The sequence below is a fragment of the Erpetoichthys calabaricus genome, chromosome 1, assembly GCF_900747795.2.
Source record: "Erpetoichthys calabaricus chromosome 1, fErpCal1.3, whole genome shotgun sequence".
Classification (NCBI taxonomy): Eukaryota; Metazoa; Chordata; class Cladistia; order Polypteriformes; family Polypteridae; genus Erpetoichthys; species Erpetoichthys calabaricus.
This window is the reverse complement of record NC_041394.2, coordinates 206427938-206446175: the sequence shown is the minus strand read 5'-3', so window position 1 is coordinate 206446175 and position 18238 is coordinate 206427938. Positions and strand designations below refer to the sequence as shown.

Genomic DNA, 18238 nt, shown 5'->3' with positions numbered 1-18238 from the left:
CTTGAGAAATAAAAAAAATCTGAATATAATTTAAACACAGCCATGGTGGTATTTTTATTTGCCAGTTAACTGAGTGGGGAACTTTTATTTTAATCACCATCTTTTTGGCAGTTTGTCATTTCTGGGGTGTCTGGAATAGTCACTCAGCCAAAATTCTGTCATCATAATGGAAGGATCACAGACTGTCAATCCTTTCCTTTGGGCTTCATTTATAACCTGCTTTGAGCATAGTACCCAAAGGGGCAGTCTTCTTAATTTTTTGTCCCAGCTTCTTGTGTTGGACTGGTTCTCCATCACTTACAGTATGTCCTTGTGTCACTTTCCAAGTTTTTAAAACCCTTTTTAATGATACTGTTAATACTCTGAAAACATTTTCCAAGAGGTTGTGGAAGCTGTGACATAGGATACTCTTTTTACCTCTCCTGTTGGTCTTGAGTCAATTTTTAAACTTTTTAGTGAACGTTTTGAAAGTACTAAACTGTACTTCAGGCCTGTTCCAAACATTAGTGATAACATTTTCACACAGATTTAACTTTCCTGTTGCAACATCACATGTTGCCCGTGCTATTTAAGTAGTTTTTATTTTTCCTATCATTTTTTTTCCAGCCCTTCCTTTGCAGTTACATAGGTAAATTTCAAAGAAATAGCATCTGAATATGCTGATATTCATATTGGTAAGCATGTATTTTCATATGGCAGCTCTGTCTTCTATATTGTATATTCATGGTCAAGACAGCACAGAGTGCTGACAGGATACGCGGTGGTACTCCATGGTTCATAAATTATTTTAATTACTTCCAATATGAGAAACATTAGGCAATTATATATAGTGAGTCATTTTTAACTGTTCATGAACATGCATGTTAACAATACACTGATATATAATTGACTTATTTGTGTGTGCTATGTATATTATTAAATATACCTTTAAGAAAAGTGTATACTAATGAAATAAACGCAGATAATGAATTGGTAAAAGATTTAAGTAATTCTGTGTTCAACATTGTAAATACTGCATTTTTAAGAAATTAGTAATTTACCCACTAATCTTTTATATTGGTATATTTCATCCCCATTATATGACTGACTATAACTTAGTGCACAGTACTTTTTATTTAAACTTCAACAAATATATGCTATCAAGTGGATACTTCCTGCTTTATGCAGCAATTAGTTTATCTATGAATTGTGCTCATCTTTGAAATATAATGGCTTTAATATTTAGGAATTCTTGGTCACTTTTTATGTTATAATAATTCATGTAAAATATGAACATTCCCAAGTTCCATAGCTCGTAGCCTGAAACGGTAATTATGCTATTCATCTAATTTTTTTAATCTCTGCTAAAGCTTACAGTATGTGTTTTCTTACTAGGAGTGCCAATTTATATAATGAGAGAAACATCCTCTAATGTATTTCTTTTATTTCCTAAGGGAGCAGAAAACCAAATGGCCATCATCTTGGTTCACTATAGTTTAAATCTTTAGAAGGAGCAGATAATCCTTCATCTGTGAGACCACTGATGAGACAGCCCCAGAGGAACTGAAAACTCTTTACCATATTTGCCTTTATAGTATCTGCCGTTAAGCAGAGAAGGGACAAGAGGCGGCAAATATGTGTTTGAGTGATCACTGAAGTATACTACTTCTGAACAATTACACTCAAAATCCATTTGAGCAGATAACAGTAATCTCATTACTGATCTTTTAATATGTTTAAAATCTCAATTATAGGATTGATTTTTTTTAAATAATACTGTATATATGCCTGTGTATTTCAACTAAGGATATGTAAGACTAAATGAAAAAGAATATCCCTCCACATTCATTATTATTATTATTATTATTATTATTATTATTATTATTATTATTAACACCACCAATTGCTTTGATTTAATAATTTATTAAACCTAATAAAGCAAAGTTCTATTCTCTTTCCAAACAATAAGTGGTAAATTTCTATGACAAACATATTTTGCCTTAATTGTTAGATGACAGCAATTAGTGTTGTGACCACAAGGGAATGCCAGAGAGCCCCAAACCACAGACACAGCAATATTGCACACAATATATGAATAAAATAAAGGATTTTTAATTCTCACAAGTACCTCTTCACAATCCTCCAGTAATTAGCCACAGAAACAATACAAATAAGTTCCACAATTCTTCTTCCTCTCTACCTCCTGCTGAGTGTTGCCTGCTGCCTCCTGACTCTGACTCCTCTGTGTGTGGCAGTGGGCTCCTTTTTTAAGCCGGATCCAGGAATGCTGCCTTGGAGAAGGTAGAGGGGTCCTCCCCCAACAGTGCCCTCTATCGGCACGTAAGAACCCCCGCCGGGCTGCCTTTCCAGACTCCATCTCTCAGGCACCCCTGCAGTTGTCCCAGCTGGGTTGCCATATGAGGACCACTACCACCTGGTGTATGTGGGATGAAACAACTCCCTATTCTTGGCTTCCACTGGTCCATTTATTAAATAATTCTGGCCAGGTCAAAAGTATTCTCCTATCCCGCCAGTCACTTTGTCTGTGTTATCATCCTGGCATCCTTTCCAGGTAATGAATTATTCCCCAATCTGGCCAGAATGCCTTTTCTTCTCCTACAGTGTTCAGACCTTCATTTTGACAGGTAAATCCCAACTTATAATGTGGGGATAGCTGAGGAATTTTTTTCTTCATAGAAAATGGGCATGACTTGATGCTCATTCAATTTATTTTTAAAGTTTATTTTTTAAAAACAGTAATTATGAAACAAAGAAGTGCAACATAAAACATAATGTTGAACATAAACACAGTTTTACAAGTACCTGAGGGTTAACATAAACAACAAACTGGACTGGTCCGACAACACAGTGGTGCTGTACAAGAAGGGCAAGAGCAGATTGTACTTGCTAAGGAGACTCTGGTCTTTTGATGTGTGCCCCAAGGTGCTGGAAAATTTAGTAGTCAGTGTGGTGTTCTACACTGCAGTGTCCTCATGAAGCAATATGAGCTAAAAAAAAGTTGTCAGGATAGCCTGGTCCATCACTCGGCAAACCTTGGACATACTGGAAGCTGTTGCAGAAAAGAGGATGGTGGCAAAATTGGATGCCATCATGAAAAATGCCCTCCATTCTCACTAGGAGTTGCTTTCTTAGAGCACTTTTAGCCACAGGCTCATTCCATCACAGTGTGCTAAGAAGCGCCTGTGGTCGTCTTTTCTGCCCACTGCAATCAGGCAATTCAGTGATTCCTCCCAACATACTCAATGTTCATTTTGAAATTTCTGCACATAATTTATTTGTTTGTTTGTCAATTGCTTGATTGATTAATTGGCAGTATTATTTGTCCTGTGTGTCTGTATCCTTGTGTTGTATGTTTCTGTTTTTCTGTGTATCTGAATTTCCCCTTGGAATAAATACAGTCTAATCTAATAGAATCTACATATACTGTAATATGTATAAATAGTTTTAAAAATAATTTTTGGGTAGCCTAATACATTTGCACCCAACTGCTTATAAAGAATGGTATTAAGTCTGAATTTCAGCTGTTCAAGGTGAGCCACATTTTGATAAGGTCATTTCCTTAGTCAAACAACAGTTTCACTTGTAATGCATTTGAGTGGAAGACTCCTGAAAACAAGCCCATCATTTGTCACTGCTCATCATTTAAATTTCAGACCAAGTGCTATCAAAGATGTACGGAAATAGAAAGAAAATGGACTTAGTAATGGCAAACCAATATACAATATATATATATATATATATATATATATATATATATATAATATATATATATATATATAAATAAATAAATGAATAAAAGATATTTAAGAATGCAATATAAAACAACTACATACTTGTTTCTTTCTGCTTTTAAACCTCATTGCCGTGCTGATTAAATTATTAAACATTACAGTGTGTTCATTGCTTTATCTGACATTTTGCCTTGTAAAAATTGCACATTAGTTTGTTTCTGTCCCCTGTGCTGTTGCTGCTTTTCATTGCAGTATCAAGTAGAGTAGGAGGCAATCCTTACCGTAATGTAAGAAGCTTTGCATTTTAAGTAGTGCTATTTGAATTATCTCAGTACTCCTCCTCTTTGGAATCTTGGCAAGTGGTGCTGACTTTCAAGATGCAGTCAGTTATAAATGTAAAAAAACAGAAAAGATTAATTGAGGAAATGAGCGTGTACATTCTACATCAGCTATTTAATTATACGCTGTCTCCATGTTTTCAATTCATTTGTTTTCACATTTTAGTACAATTGTGAAGGTTGTGTTGGTTGAACAGGGGGCACTACTGGAAAAACAAGGGGCTTTTCAAGCCCTAGATTAAACAGTACAGGACAGTGGAGAACTCATTCTAAATTATTGAAAGTCCCCAAGTTACTAGGTGGCAGTGCCACATCATATTGTAGTTGGGTTCTGACAGGACAGCCTGTTTGGGGCTCAGCAGAGATTGTCTATGGTAGCCTAAATCTGGAAGTTCAGGAGTGCTTGGGGCTGTTAAAGAAAGCTCCTTATGGAATGCTTCAGGACATTCTTACATTACCTAGGACTCCAGAAGTAATACCCAGGATGTCCTTGGAAGTAGTAATAGGCCAGTGTGTAAAAGCCACTCTTAGTCCACAAATCACTAGGTGGTTGATGCTGACTGGTACTGAACTGGTGGGATGAAGGAAGGTCAGGGAGGAGAGGAGAGAGGGTGTTAAATGAAGACAGCAAGAGAGTTTATATACAAGAGTGGGTAAGTGGGCCAGCCACCCCTCTGGGTACAGTCTATTATTGTGTAGCAAGGCCCTGTATATTTACGTTTTATTGTTTTCACTCATTTGTATTCATTCCCAGCAATTATTGCTTTTTATTTTGTTAATACACTCAGCTAATGAGAATGTCTAAAGTCTACACACTATATTTTGTTTATAAAAAGGTTATGATGGACTGTTTAGTAAGGACCACAAATGACTTCATCTGAAAGATTGTTTTAAAATTGAAAGTTGTGCAAAATGTGAAAGTCAATGAATCTATCGCAGTGTTCTATTATCTTTTAATACAAAGTTACCAAAACAACGTACCATTTTATTTACATATTACCAGATTATAGAAATGTACTGGGTATAAACTATATGTTAAAAATGCATGCAAGTTTGTTAGGATACTTCGTTACAAAAGGCTAAGCCACTTCCTTCTGAAATGTTTCTTCCTAGTACCAATCTAAAACATTAATCTAAATGCAAATTTCCGTGTGGTCTTTGGCTGCCCAAGTTGAGGGGTAGGATGGATAAATATGACTCATGTTGTACAGAATGCGGTAATATCTCTTAAATTTTTACTTTAATGTTATCTCTGTTTAGTAATGATTTTCACTTGCTTCTATGATTACTGAATATGTTTACTTCCTTCTTTCTCTCATAACATGTTAACTTCATGAAATATCTATGGGTAATGAAAAAAAATATTTAAGCGATATATCTTTTGTGTTGGGGAAAGTTTCATTATTAAACAGACATAGTAACACAGAAATCAATTAAAGTACATGCACACATTAAATGTAACTGTTTGCTGTTGCATACAGCATACACTTCAGTTATACTGGCTTCAGTTACACTCTTAACAATACACACACTGTTTGTACGGTTTGGACATGGTTAAAACTTTTCCTATCTATATTTATATAGTGTATGCATTAAAAAAATGTATATATAGTATATATGTATATACAGTATATATTTATATATATATGTATATATACTGCACAGATTTTTTGTTCTACAACATAAAATCATTCTGCACAACACTAGGCTCCAAATCAGTGCTGCACATTGACATTAGTACATTATAATATCTCTCTGTTTAATAGACCCAGTACTGTCTTTCCATGTTTCTCTCAGCCCCATTGGTTTGTTTTGATTTATCATTAATCTGATCATCTTGTAAAGCAGGTGTCTTCATATCTTCACCGTGGTATATGTGGCAGCATTGCCATCTGCAGGAGCTTACCTGGTTGTACAGTGTACACCTTTGCTTGCACACTGGGGGTTTTCTTTGTGATTTGTGGACAGCTCAGTTGAACACAGAAATACAGATGTAATATGTGGCTTCATATGTATATCTCTTCTCTTTTTTGCTGCAACTTGATGAGCACTGAAAGAGCTAACCCATTTCACATTCACGCTCATTGCTTTTTAACTAAAACGTAACTATTAGCAAGCTAAAAGAAGAGTTTGATCAACTTGCTATCACTATTCATGTCTTTGCATTTTTGCATGATGCATTTAACGTATTGTGCCAAAATCAAGAGAAACCAGTGTGTCGAAGCATAACCTTTTCTTGAAGCATTTTGTCTGAACACCAACATAGAAATTAAAGAACTCAAAGAAAACCCATGCATAATTGTCCATACAGGCAGGTCCTCAGCAGGTATATGAATCCTTTTGCATATGTTTTTCAAGTGAATTGAATGTAGAGAAAAGTCAAGCAAAATGACACCTTTTATTGGCTAACTAAAAAGATTACAATATGCAAGCTTTCGAGGCAACTCAGGCCCCTTCTTCAGGCAAGAGTGAATTGAAGAAAGGTACAATTAGTTTGCAGGTAATCAAGCACGTACAGTACTTAGTCTCATAATAATAGATGATAAAAAGAGTTCAGTATTTGATAGTGTCATCTCCGAAGAATGAGCTTAAATCCTAGATTGGTCAACAATTATGAGTTCTCTCTTTGTCTATTTATTTATTTTTTCTTTCTCCTAGCACAACAGTTTTCTTCCTACCTCCCAAATATGTTACATTGGTTGGCGGCACTAAATTGGCACAATATGAATGATTATGAAGGTGTTTAACTGTGTGCTGTGCAATTGAGTAGTGCCACTGCTAGAACAGGATTAAGCTGCTTAGGAAATGGAAGGATGTATGGCTTTACTGTGGGTTATTCTAGTACATATTACAATAAATATATGTATTAACTAACTGTTTTAATACTCAAAAGTGGGTGTGCTGAAACCATCAAATTTTCTTCTATTGCAAAGTGTCATGGTATAACACAAACTTTACCGGGTATGTCAATGTACACATCCACTCTTAGTTTTGGAATTCATCTAAACAGACAGATACACCAAAAGCATTTTAGTAATTCAGTAAACCTATACTTGATTCAAAATCAACTCCCTATGTTGAAAAGCCATTTATCAATCTTCAGATTTACTTATCCAGTTCAGGGTCTTTTCGTTTCTATCCCAGAATTACTAGGAATAAGATCAGGCCAGTTCATTGCAGGACACATACAGACTCATTTACAAATTCAGGCACACAGGCCAATTTAGACTTGTCACGCAGCCAAGTTTGCCCATCTTTTTGGTTGTGTGAGGAAATCCAGAAGGACCAGTGGAAAACCCAAGCAGATACTGGGAGAACTTGTAAGCACCCATGGTGTTATACACTGTAACATGCAGATTCACAATCTTAAAATAAATTGCAGATAAAAATAAAGTTAAAGATAAGGAGCTGTTAATACTACTTATGTTTTCTAAATGGTTACTTCTTTCAGTTCCTCTAGAAGTGTTAATGTATTACTTCTGTTAGACCCATCTATAGCAAGGTGAACTTTTGAATTTTGTTTTCAACATAAAAATCCAACTTGACATTGCTAAGTAGTGGTCTTCAAAGAAAAATAAATATAGTGATGCTTAAGCAATGCTTTCATATGGTCAAAGTTTCAGCTAATTGACAATCTTCTCGATTGTCGCCATGAATTTCTGTGCCTTTTTAGTTCCTGCATTCTATATCCTGGACTTTGTCTTGCATGCATATTTGGCACCGTGTTAGTCTGCTACTCAATTGGTCAATATTCAGAAGTACCTCTTGCTTGTTAATGTGGTTCAGTGTCTTGTTATCATTCTTGTATTCTGTATCCTGCAGTTGATGCTCCGCAAATGGCACTGCTGTTATTCTTCTTCTTCCTATTATGGTTTCCTTAATCACATAATTAGCCACTGTAATTTATTTGACATTCTGCAAATGTTGCTGCTGTTCTTTTTCTTTCTGCTATTATTCTGGAGCATTTCTTTGCTCTCACTTTGCAATTATACTGTAAATCCACAACCACATTTGCTGAGGTTTCCACTACCTGAAAGTTTCCGAATTTTCAGAATGTATGAGCTCATAAGCCTTGGATTAAGGCCAAGACCAACATTCCAATAGTTTGCAAGTAATCGTTTGACAGACAGACATAGCTTAGCATTTTATTATATATGACTAGCGGAGGTAACCATTCTTCACACAATCTACAGATTTACTCTTTGAATGCTACTTAAAATTAATGTAAATAATTTGTAAATGAAATATTACAGAGCACTAGAATTGTTGACATTGTACTTATACAGGCTAATATCTTAAGTTTGCCTTTGACCATCAATATATTATTTAGATATTCAAAGAAAAGAAAGTATAGTTAAATCATCTGAAATATGTAACATACTGTATTAGGTTGCATGTCATTGCAGCTCTTCCTGATAAATTCTATTTTTGTTATTTTAGGGGCACAAATAAATGATTCCCTAGTTGTGCTCACCTTTGAACAAAGCTGTCTGTGTGAGAAGCAGCTCCTGCCTAAGGCCCTATACCTTTTTTCATAGCCATTCTGAAGTAGACGCTTATAGGGAATTGGTTTGCAGTAGAATGAATAATTAGAATGTGTTAAGATAATTCAGGAGATGAATTCTCTCTTACTGTGTCCTGTTAAACTGTCACATCAATCACATTTTATTCTTGGATTTTAACCTGAAGTCACGTCCCATTATGATATTTTGGAAGTCCTAACTTATGAAACTTTTATACTAGTACTCCAGTTTTCAAATCAGTGCCTGTTCATTCAGTGATTTTGTTTTGGGATAATGTGACATTTATGCATTGTTTTAATTTTATTTATGCAAATCACACAATGGAGGATTTTTCAGGCAGATTGTACACCTTATGGGAAATGTTCACTGGGTGTTAATAAGCTATTCTAGCTTTTAAAATCCTACTTTATGTCATACTGTTAGGCAACAGGGGTTCTGGGCAAAAAATAAATGACAATATGATTCGTGGAGACTTGCAGAAAGCCTTTGATAACAGTTCTTCACAAAAGATTGATCATTAATCTATAAGCCACAGGCAGCTCTGTGCTGATATTTAAATTGGACTGAATGTTTGCTAAAAAAGAATCAAGAAAAGGAAGAGAGTGCTTAACTTAGAGACATGTCATTAGTGTAGAATCCTCCATGGAGTTTCACGGGAATTCTAAGCAGTTCTTAAAAATGATGTGTGTGTATCAGTGTATCAGCATAACCTTATTCTATATGTATTGCACAAAAACATTCCAAGGGTAGTTAAGTTTTGCTATATTGCAGAAAAAGTTCACTTTTATAAATGAAGGTGCATTATGTGCAAACCAAAAACTCATTAGTGAAGACAGTTTTGTGAAGTGTTGCGTGCCACTCTGCTAATCAGGCTACAAAAGATATGTGATATACCACTATATACTTCATTAAAGAACATGTAGGCACTATTTTATACACCTCAAGAAATCACTAATAATTTTAAGAATAATGGTTATTTATACAATTCTTTTAACTACTAACATATTTTTGTATGATGAAAGGCATTATTTGAGTCAATTTGAAAACATTAAAGTAATTGTAACAAGTATAATTAAAATAATTTTAAGCTGTGGTAAGTTAAATGTAAAATGTTCAAATGCAGCTTGTTATTTAGTGTAGCAAATACAGTGTTATTTTGGTATTCATTGCAACTTATTTTATTTACCTACTGTTTATACAAATTGAACATTTTCTTTATCTACAGGACAAGGGGTTATAAAAACAGGCATGTGAAGATCCCAGGTGGCCATTTTTGGATAGAAGGTGACCACTATGGCTACAGTTTTGACAGCAACAATTTTGGACCCGTAAGTAACTAAATCTAACAGATATTTAAAGAACATGTACGCATTATGAACTTTATTCTACTGTCCAGATTTTTTCATGCACTGCCTGTTTTAATTAACATGCATTTTAATATCCCCAGTTAATTTGTCTTAGCAGTAGACTATAAAAAATGTAAAGCAAATATTGTTCATGGAAAGGATTTTTCTCTTTTAGCATCAGAAATTGCCATTTTAGCCTATGGACCTCTGACTCTCAGTGGAATATGTGCTGTCTGCCATCTGTGTTTACTGTCTTTGTTATTCATTTATTTGGATATCTTGCATATTTGCTTTTTCTGCCTGTTACTAATTTTTGTTTTTCCACTTATGAATTGCCCTGTCTATGGACTGTTTATTTCCTGTTTTCTATTTGCAATAGAAAATCTGCTCCTGATGAAATTTTTTAATTATGCTTATTAGTATAATTAACAATTACAGACATTTCACTGGTACAGTAAGAATAAGGAGGCTTCTATTGTGTGGAGTATACAGGACAAGCTGCTTTTCTAGGAAGATGCAGTGAAAAGGACATTGTAGTTACCTTCAGCAGTATTCCCTTTATGTAAAGAACAAAAATAGAATGATTCGGCTATTCAAAAATATGGAATTTTAAATAATTTCATGTTTTGTTTAGATAATCCCTTTGCTTTCAAAATAAGGTTGAATGGTAACAATATACCTACACATCAGCATATTAACTAGTAACAATCTACTGTATACTTAATGAAAGCACATTTCTATTTTCAGTTCCTTTTGTATCACTTATAATGAACAGCATTTGTTATGGTAAGAAAGAAATTGTTTCTTGGTATTCTTTCTATTCATTTTTTTGGTTGTTAAGTGACATATTACATCACACAATGAAAGGTTAGAACTATAGTAGAGTCATCTTGAAATATTTCAGGAAATGATGTACGCAGTGAGAAGTCAAGCAAAATGACACCTTTTGTAGGCTAACTGAACATCTTACAATATGCAGGCAACTGAAATCCCTTCTTCAGTACTACAGGAAATTATGTCAAATAATTTTTTAATTATTATGTGGCATCATGGAATTTTACTTTGTCAGTCAATAAAATCCTTTTAAGGCATTACTGTGTAGGCAATCTCTTTGTGAATTCTTTTTATGACCAGTAACGGCACACTGCACGATAACATGCAGTGAATACACTTGACTTGAGCATTCATAGTTTTCATACTCTTTCTCTGTACGTTTAGCATTCATTTGCTCAGAGGTTGATGCGCTTGCTGCTTCATGAGCAGCTCTTCTTTTCTCCACCCTAGCAGCCCGCTTCTTCTCTTCTTTCTTCAGTATCTTTTCGCATTAAAACCGATTAAGTCAGTGTTTGTGTTGCAATTATTTAGTAGATTTTCCTTAATTTTTCACTTAAGTTGACACTTGAGGCAGATTGAAGACTTAAGAATGATTTAAGATATGAAGAGGTAGGGGAAGTGACGGCAAAGGTGGTAGGGATGAGAACGCGCCTATACGCATGCCCCGCATGGTCGCCCTGCTGGCCACTGCCGAGAGTTGATTCTGCAATAAAACAAAATAAAAATATAAAGAGGAATAACCTTGGAGGTCAATCATCCCCCCAAAAGTGGATAGTAGACGTATTATATATAAAGATATGGAAATGAAGTATTTCACTTTGTTGTAAAATGGCTAATATTCAGGATGTTCTCCACATATCTTCTTGAATAATAATTATTAAATTACTCAATACTATATCTGTTTCCTTATGAGGTACAAAATTAAATCTAGATACTTAAATTTCTATTTATTGATAACAGCACACATATCTGCAGTTTTTTCTTTTATCATACTGAAAACTGGGGTGGGGAGGCATTTAAATCTGAGGGTGTGAGTCTTAGCTGGAATATCAGAAAAAACAGAAGGAGAGGGATTGAGAGAGATAGGAGTGTAGTGTGCATTCACAGACACAGGAAGGCAGTGTGGACGAGAGGTTCTTGGCATGCAATTTACACTTGACACCAACCTAATACATTCAGGACCTTCCTTGTTCCTGTCTGGATTTGGTTAGAGCCATTTGTATTGTATTTTATTATATTTAGTAAACATTTTTATTATTTTTTAAATGTGTTTTATCATTATTGTGTTAACATCTTCGTGTTGCTTTTTTGTGTTTTGTGATTTTTCCTGCTCTATAGTGGCTCAGCCAGGATGTATAGAATGGCCAGTTGCATTAAGCAAGTGTCTGAACTTTGGTAAAACTTAGGAAGGTGTTTTTATTTAGAATGTCTGTTCAGTTTTGACTTACAATCGGTTAGTGTTTTAGTTTTGGTAACATTTAAAAAAAAATTCACAATATTTTTTATGTGTTTTGATTTTTTTCAATATATTTATAGATATATTGGTTTTATTGAAGAAAAATATTTTTTCAGTTGCACTAAAGATAGCATAGATTTAATCATGTGATAAATTGTTTATTTTAAGTTTGTACAAGCTTAGGAATCTCTTTGTTCAGTCAGAGTGCCAAAGTAGAACAAAAACTTCACTTGCCACTTCTGAATGTTTATATAAAAGAAGTCCAGAACAGAGTTAGACTATTTAGACTATTTGTTTGTTTTCTCCCTTGCTCATCTCTACCACTCCATTGTCATTTTTTTAAACTGTTTTGCCAAGCACTAACATTTTTTCATGTATCTGATTTTATAAGTCTGTTTGGTTAATGGCACCCGCTGAATCAAAATTTTGTTGTATCATATACACTATTTACAAAGTACACAAGGCTATAAGGTTGAGTTTGATCAATTTGATTTAATATTTATCTTAATAATCACTGTATATGCTATGCCACTGAGTAATATGAACCACTTTTTTGGTTTAGTTTATTAGGGCCTGTCAATAAAAATATTCGTCTTCATTTTTTTGAAGACAATAACAAAGAGAAAAGTGTCCATTATTGCACCATGTCTTTGGTTTCTGCGTGGGCTCAATTTACATTAAATAATGACAAAAGCTGCCAAACAAAGCCATGTGGTTATAGTTACTGCTTCAGTTAAAGGCAACATTGGTTAACATGATAATTCAATATCACTTAACTATATTAGCATATATTTTTAAGAAGTACTAAATGACTATTGTTCATTTGCATCTTGTACCATTATCAGTTTTGTAATTATGGTTACATTTGTAAGGACTTTTGTCAACATTTAGCAAACATGAAAATCATGTTCTTGTAGATGTCTAAAGATTAAATTGTACTGTAATGTTGAACGCTAGATAGCAACAAACTGTACTTAATGTTGTGGGTTTCAGACTACCTTTCATTTTGAACAAGAATTCAGCCAAACTCTTCATATAGTTAAAGCAAATGTTAGTACTTTTATTAAAACTGGTTTTCAACATCCCATTATATTTATAATGTATAATGTGAAGCAATTTAAAAGTGACCTTACAGTCGTGCTTACTTAAAAACAACTATATCTTAAATATTATAAAAGAAAAAGTTTCAATATCAACTGTCTATAAAGTAACAATTACAAGATTTTTTTTCGATTAAGCATGTTTATATAAGGTTATATATCTTTTTTTAGGATCACAATGAATACAGTGCAAGCCAGTCACCAATAAATCATTTATTTGAAAAAAATGAAGAGATAAGGCCTTCATTGAAACTGTCCATGAAAGCTGTGTTGTATTTCCTGGCTTTCAAACCCTGACATAACTCAGCCTACATGTGCTTTTACCTGATGGCATTTCTTTATAGTGCTAAACTGTAAATCTACTGTAGATTAAAGAAAAGTAGCAGGAAAATAAGCTAAGATTGATGAGCAATAAACTGGAATACACAACTGTAACAGACACTTCAGTTCACAAATGGGTGTGTAGCTTATGAACTTCAAGTGTGACATCAGCAATTAACTGACATTTACAGTTAGGTCCATAAATATTTGGACAGAGACAACTTTTTTCTCATTTTGTTTCTGTACATTACCACAATGAATTTTAAATGAAACAACTCAGATGCAGGTGAAGTGCAGACTTTCAGCTTTAATTCAGTGGGGTGAACAAAACGATTGCATAAAAATGTGAGGCAACTACAGCATTTTTTTTAACACAATCCCTACATTTCAGGGGCTTAAAAGTAATTGGACAAATTAAATAACTGGAAATAAAATGTTCATTTCTAATACTTGGATGAAAACCCTTTGCTGGCAATGACAGCCTGAAGTCTTGAACTCATGGACATCACCAGATGCTGGGTTTCCTCCTTTTTAATGCTCTGCCAGGCCTTTACTGCAGCGGCTTTCAGTTGCTGTTTGTTTGTGGGCCTTTCTGTCTGAAGTTTAGTCTTCAACCAGTGAAATGCATGTTCAGTTGGGTTAAGATCAGGTGACTGACTTGGCCATTCAAGAATTTTCCACTTCTTTGCTTTAATAAACTCCTGGGTTGCTTTGGCTGTATGTTTTGGGTCATTGTCCATCTGTATCATGAAACGCCACCCAATCAATTTGACTGCATTTAGCTGGATTTGAGCAGACAGTATGTCTCTGAACACCTCAGAATTCCTTCGGCTGCTTCTGTCCTGTGTCACATCATCAATAAACACTAGTGTCCCAGTGCCACTGGCAGCCATGCACGCCCAAGCCATCACACTGCCTCCACCGCGTTTTACAGATGATGTGGTATGCTTTGGATAATGAGCTGTTCCACGCCTTCTCCATACTTTTTTCTTGCCATCATTCTGGTAGAGGTTGATCTTGGTTTCATCTGTCCAAAGAATGTTTTTCCAGAACTGTGTTGGCTTTTTTAGATGTTCTTTAGCAAAGTCCAATCTAGCCTTTCTATTCTTGAGGCTTATGAGTGGCTTGCACCTTGCAGTGCACCCTCTCTATTTACTTTCATGCAGTCTTCTCTTTATGGTAGACTTGGATATCAATATGCCTACCCTCTGGAGAGTGTTGTTCACTTGGTTGGCTGTTGTGAAGGGGTTTCTCTTCACCATGGAAATGATTCTGCGATCATTCCCCACTGTTGTCTTCCGTGGACGTCCAGGTCTTTTTGCGTTGCTGAGTTCACCAGTGCTTGCTTTCTTTCTCAGGATGTACCAAACTGTAGATTTTGCCACTCGTAATATTGTAGCAATTTCTCGGATGGATTTTTTCTGTTTTCGCAGCTTAAGGATTTCACCTTTCACCTGCATGGAGAGCTCCTTTGACCGCATGTTGTCTGTTCACAGCAAAATCTTCCACATGCAAGCACCACACCTCAAATCAACTCCAGGCCTTTTATCTGCTTAATTGATAATGACATAACGACAGACTTGCCCACACCTGCCCATGAAATAGCCTTTGAGTCAATTGTCCAATTACTTTTGAGCCCCTGAAATGAAGGGATTGTGTTAAAAAAATGCTTTAGTTGCCTCACATTTTTATGCAATCATTTTCTTCACCCCACTGAATTAAAGCTGAGAGTCTGCACTTCAACTGCATTTCAAATTCATTGTGGTAATGTACAGAACCAAAATGAGAAAAAGTTGTCTCTGTCCAAATATATATGGACCTAACTGTATAAGGTCTCAGCTTACAGATATATGTTATACTTAATTCTTTGATTATACTCATTCTGCAGTCTATCTATCTATCTATCTATCTATCTATCTATCTATCTATCTATCTATCTATCTATCTATCTATCTATCTATCTATCATCTGTAGTCATTATTTATCTATCTGTCTGTCTATCTGTCTGTTTTGTTAGACATTTTTACAATGTTTTTGCTGTAATAAAACAATCAAATACACACTGATGATTAGAAAAAGGTCCAGTCATAAATACAATGAGACATATTAAAGAAGGATAAGAAGACAGGTAACACTTGAAACCCCACCTTTACCTGGGGTGAAAATGCATCTGATACCAAAAAAGTATATTTTTTCTAATTAATTAAAACACCTAAAGTTAAAAAAATAGAAATTAGCATAGCAGACATATTTTAAAATAACATCAATAAATTCTTGCCAGATTCTGAAAAAAACTCTGCACTGTTCCAAGTAAAGAATATTTGATTGTTTCTGCTGTGTTGTTTCTGCTACTCCAGAAATATCTGTAGGAACTCTCTGCGAAACTCTTAAAGCATATCTAAGGGTCCAAATTATTTCTTATGTCTCTAATTAAAATAAATTGCTAACTAGAAGTTTGTACTAATTACTGAAATCTCCAAGATTGGTAAAGAATATGTAATGATATGCTATACAAAAAAAATTACATTACAAATGGAATTCAATCTTCTAACTATAACACAATTATTATGAGCAAAGGCTAGTAAGATTCTAGCACAACATATACATAAAAAGTGAGTGCAAAACAGAATTACAATGATTAAGAGCACAGTTGGAAGCAAACTCAGTGAACGGTAAGAAATAATCAATGTATTTAAGAAATATTATAAGCCTTTATACACATCAGACTGTAATGAAGGAGAAGCCTAAGTAATCAGTTTTGTCAGTGAATCAGACATGATCGACACACTGCTTACAGTGCAACTAAACAATCCCCATGAGGCACATCAAAATTTAAGTTCTGTAACTTCCCTACAAAGCAGGAAATCCATTGGTCAAGACAGTTACCCTCAAAATTTTATAAAAAGTTATTTGTTAAATTAGTCCTATTAATATTAGTTGAGGAAGCTCCTCTTCATATCTTTCAGCTGCTCCCATTTAGGGGTCACCATAGTGGATCATCTGTCCCCATCTATTTCCTGTGATTTTCTGCCACACTGACTACCTTCATGTCCTTCCTTACAACAAACAAAATCTTCCTCTTTGACGTTCCTTTTTTCCTCTTTCCTGGCTGTTCCATCCTCAACATTCTTTTCCAAATGTACCCCTCATCTCTCTTCTGTACATGCTCAAACCATCTCAATCTAGCCTCTATTACTTTGTCCCCAAACTACCACACCTATGTTGTCTCACAATGCTTGAACTCTCTTCTTCACCTCCCTGCCGCACTCTCCATTGCTTTGTACTTGTTGAACCCAGGTATTTAAATTCATCTACCTTCACCACCTCTAATCCTTGAATTCACACCGTTCTGCCATTTTCCCTCTCATTGTCACACATGTGCTCCATCTTACTCCTACAGACTTTCATTCCCCTTCTCTTCAGTCAATACCTCCACCTCTCCAGGTTCATTTCAACCTGCTGTCTTCTCCTGATCACAATGTCATCCTTGAACATCATAGTCCACAGAAACTCCTGTCTGACCTCATCTGTCAGCCTTCCCATCACCATTCCAAACAGAAAAGGGCTCAGAGCCAATCCTTGACATAATCACACTTTTACCTTGAACCAGGCTGTCATTCCTACCACACACCTCACCGCAGTCACACTGTCCTTATGCATATTTTGCCCCACCCTCACATACACTTCTGCTACTCCTGGTTTCCTCATACAGTACCATAACTCCTCTCTTGACACCCCTTCATACACTTCCTCTAAGTCCACAAACATGCAATGCAATTCCTTCTGACCTTCTCTGTACTTCTCCATCAACACTTTTGAAGCAAACATCAAATCTGTAGTACTCTTTCCTAGCATGAAACCAGATCACCACCTCTCCTCTCAGCCTAGCATCCATCACTCCTTCCCATATCTTCATGGTATGGCTGATCACCTTTACACCCCTGTAGTCACTGCAACACTACACATCTCCCTTTTCTTGAAAATTGGTACCAATATACTTCTTCTCTACTCCACAGGCATCTTCTCGCTTTTCAAGATTTTGCTAAACAATCTACTTAGAAACTCTACTACCTTCTCACATAAATATGTTCCATGTCTCCATTGGTATATCGTCCAGTCCAACTGCTTTTCCACTCTTGATCTTTTTCATAGCTTTCCTTAATTCAGATATGCTGATCCCTGGTACTTTGTGATTTACTATATCTGCTTCCTCCAACCTACACTCTCTCTTATTTTTTATATTCATAAGTTCTTCAAAGTTCTCCTTCTACATTTTCAGCACATTCTTCCTGCTTGTCAAAACATTCCATCTGCATCCTTTATCACCCTGCCCTATAACACATTCTTTCCTGCTTGGCTGCTTGGTTTGGCCAATCTGTACAAGTGTTTTTATCCTTCATTTGTGTCCAGCTTCTCGTATAGTTCGACATACGCCTTTTCCTTAGCTTTCACCACCTCTCTCTTCACCTTACGCCGCGTCTTTTTATACACCTGTCTGCTTTTGTCATCTTACTGCTTATCCCAATTCTTTTTCACTATAAGCTTTTTCTCTTTCTGCTTTCCTGTATTTTGTCATTCAACCACCAAGT

At 35.3% G+C, this 18238-nt stretch overlaps 1 protein-coding gene across 1 annotated transcript in view; it reads left to right on the top strand.

Annotated features, from left to right (window-relative positions):
• immp2l (inner mitochondrial membrane peptidase subunit 2) overlaps positions 1 to 18238 on the top strand; it is a 1592803-nt gene that overhangs the window by 1426030 nt on the left and 148535 nt on the right. Inside the window, exon 5 of the mRNA XM_028811158.2 lies at positions 9818 to 9920. Coding sequence (XP_028666991.1) covers positions 9818 to 9920 — 103 coding nt within the window. The remainder of the gene's footprint in view (positions 1 to 9817; positions 9921 to 18238) is intronic.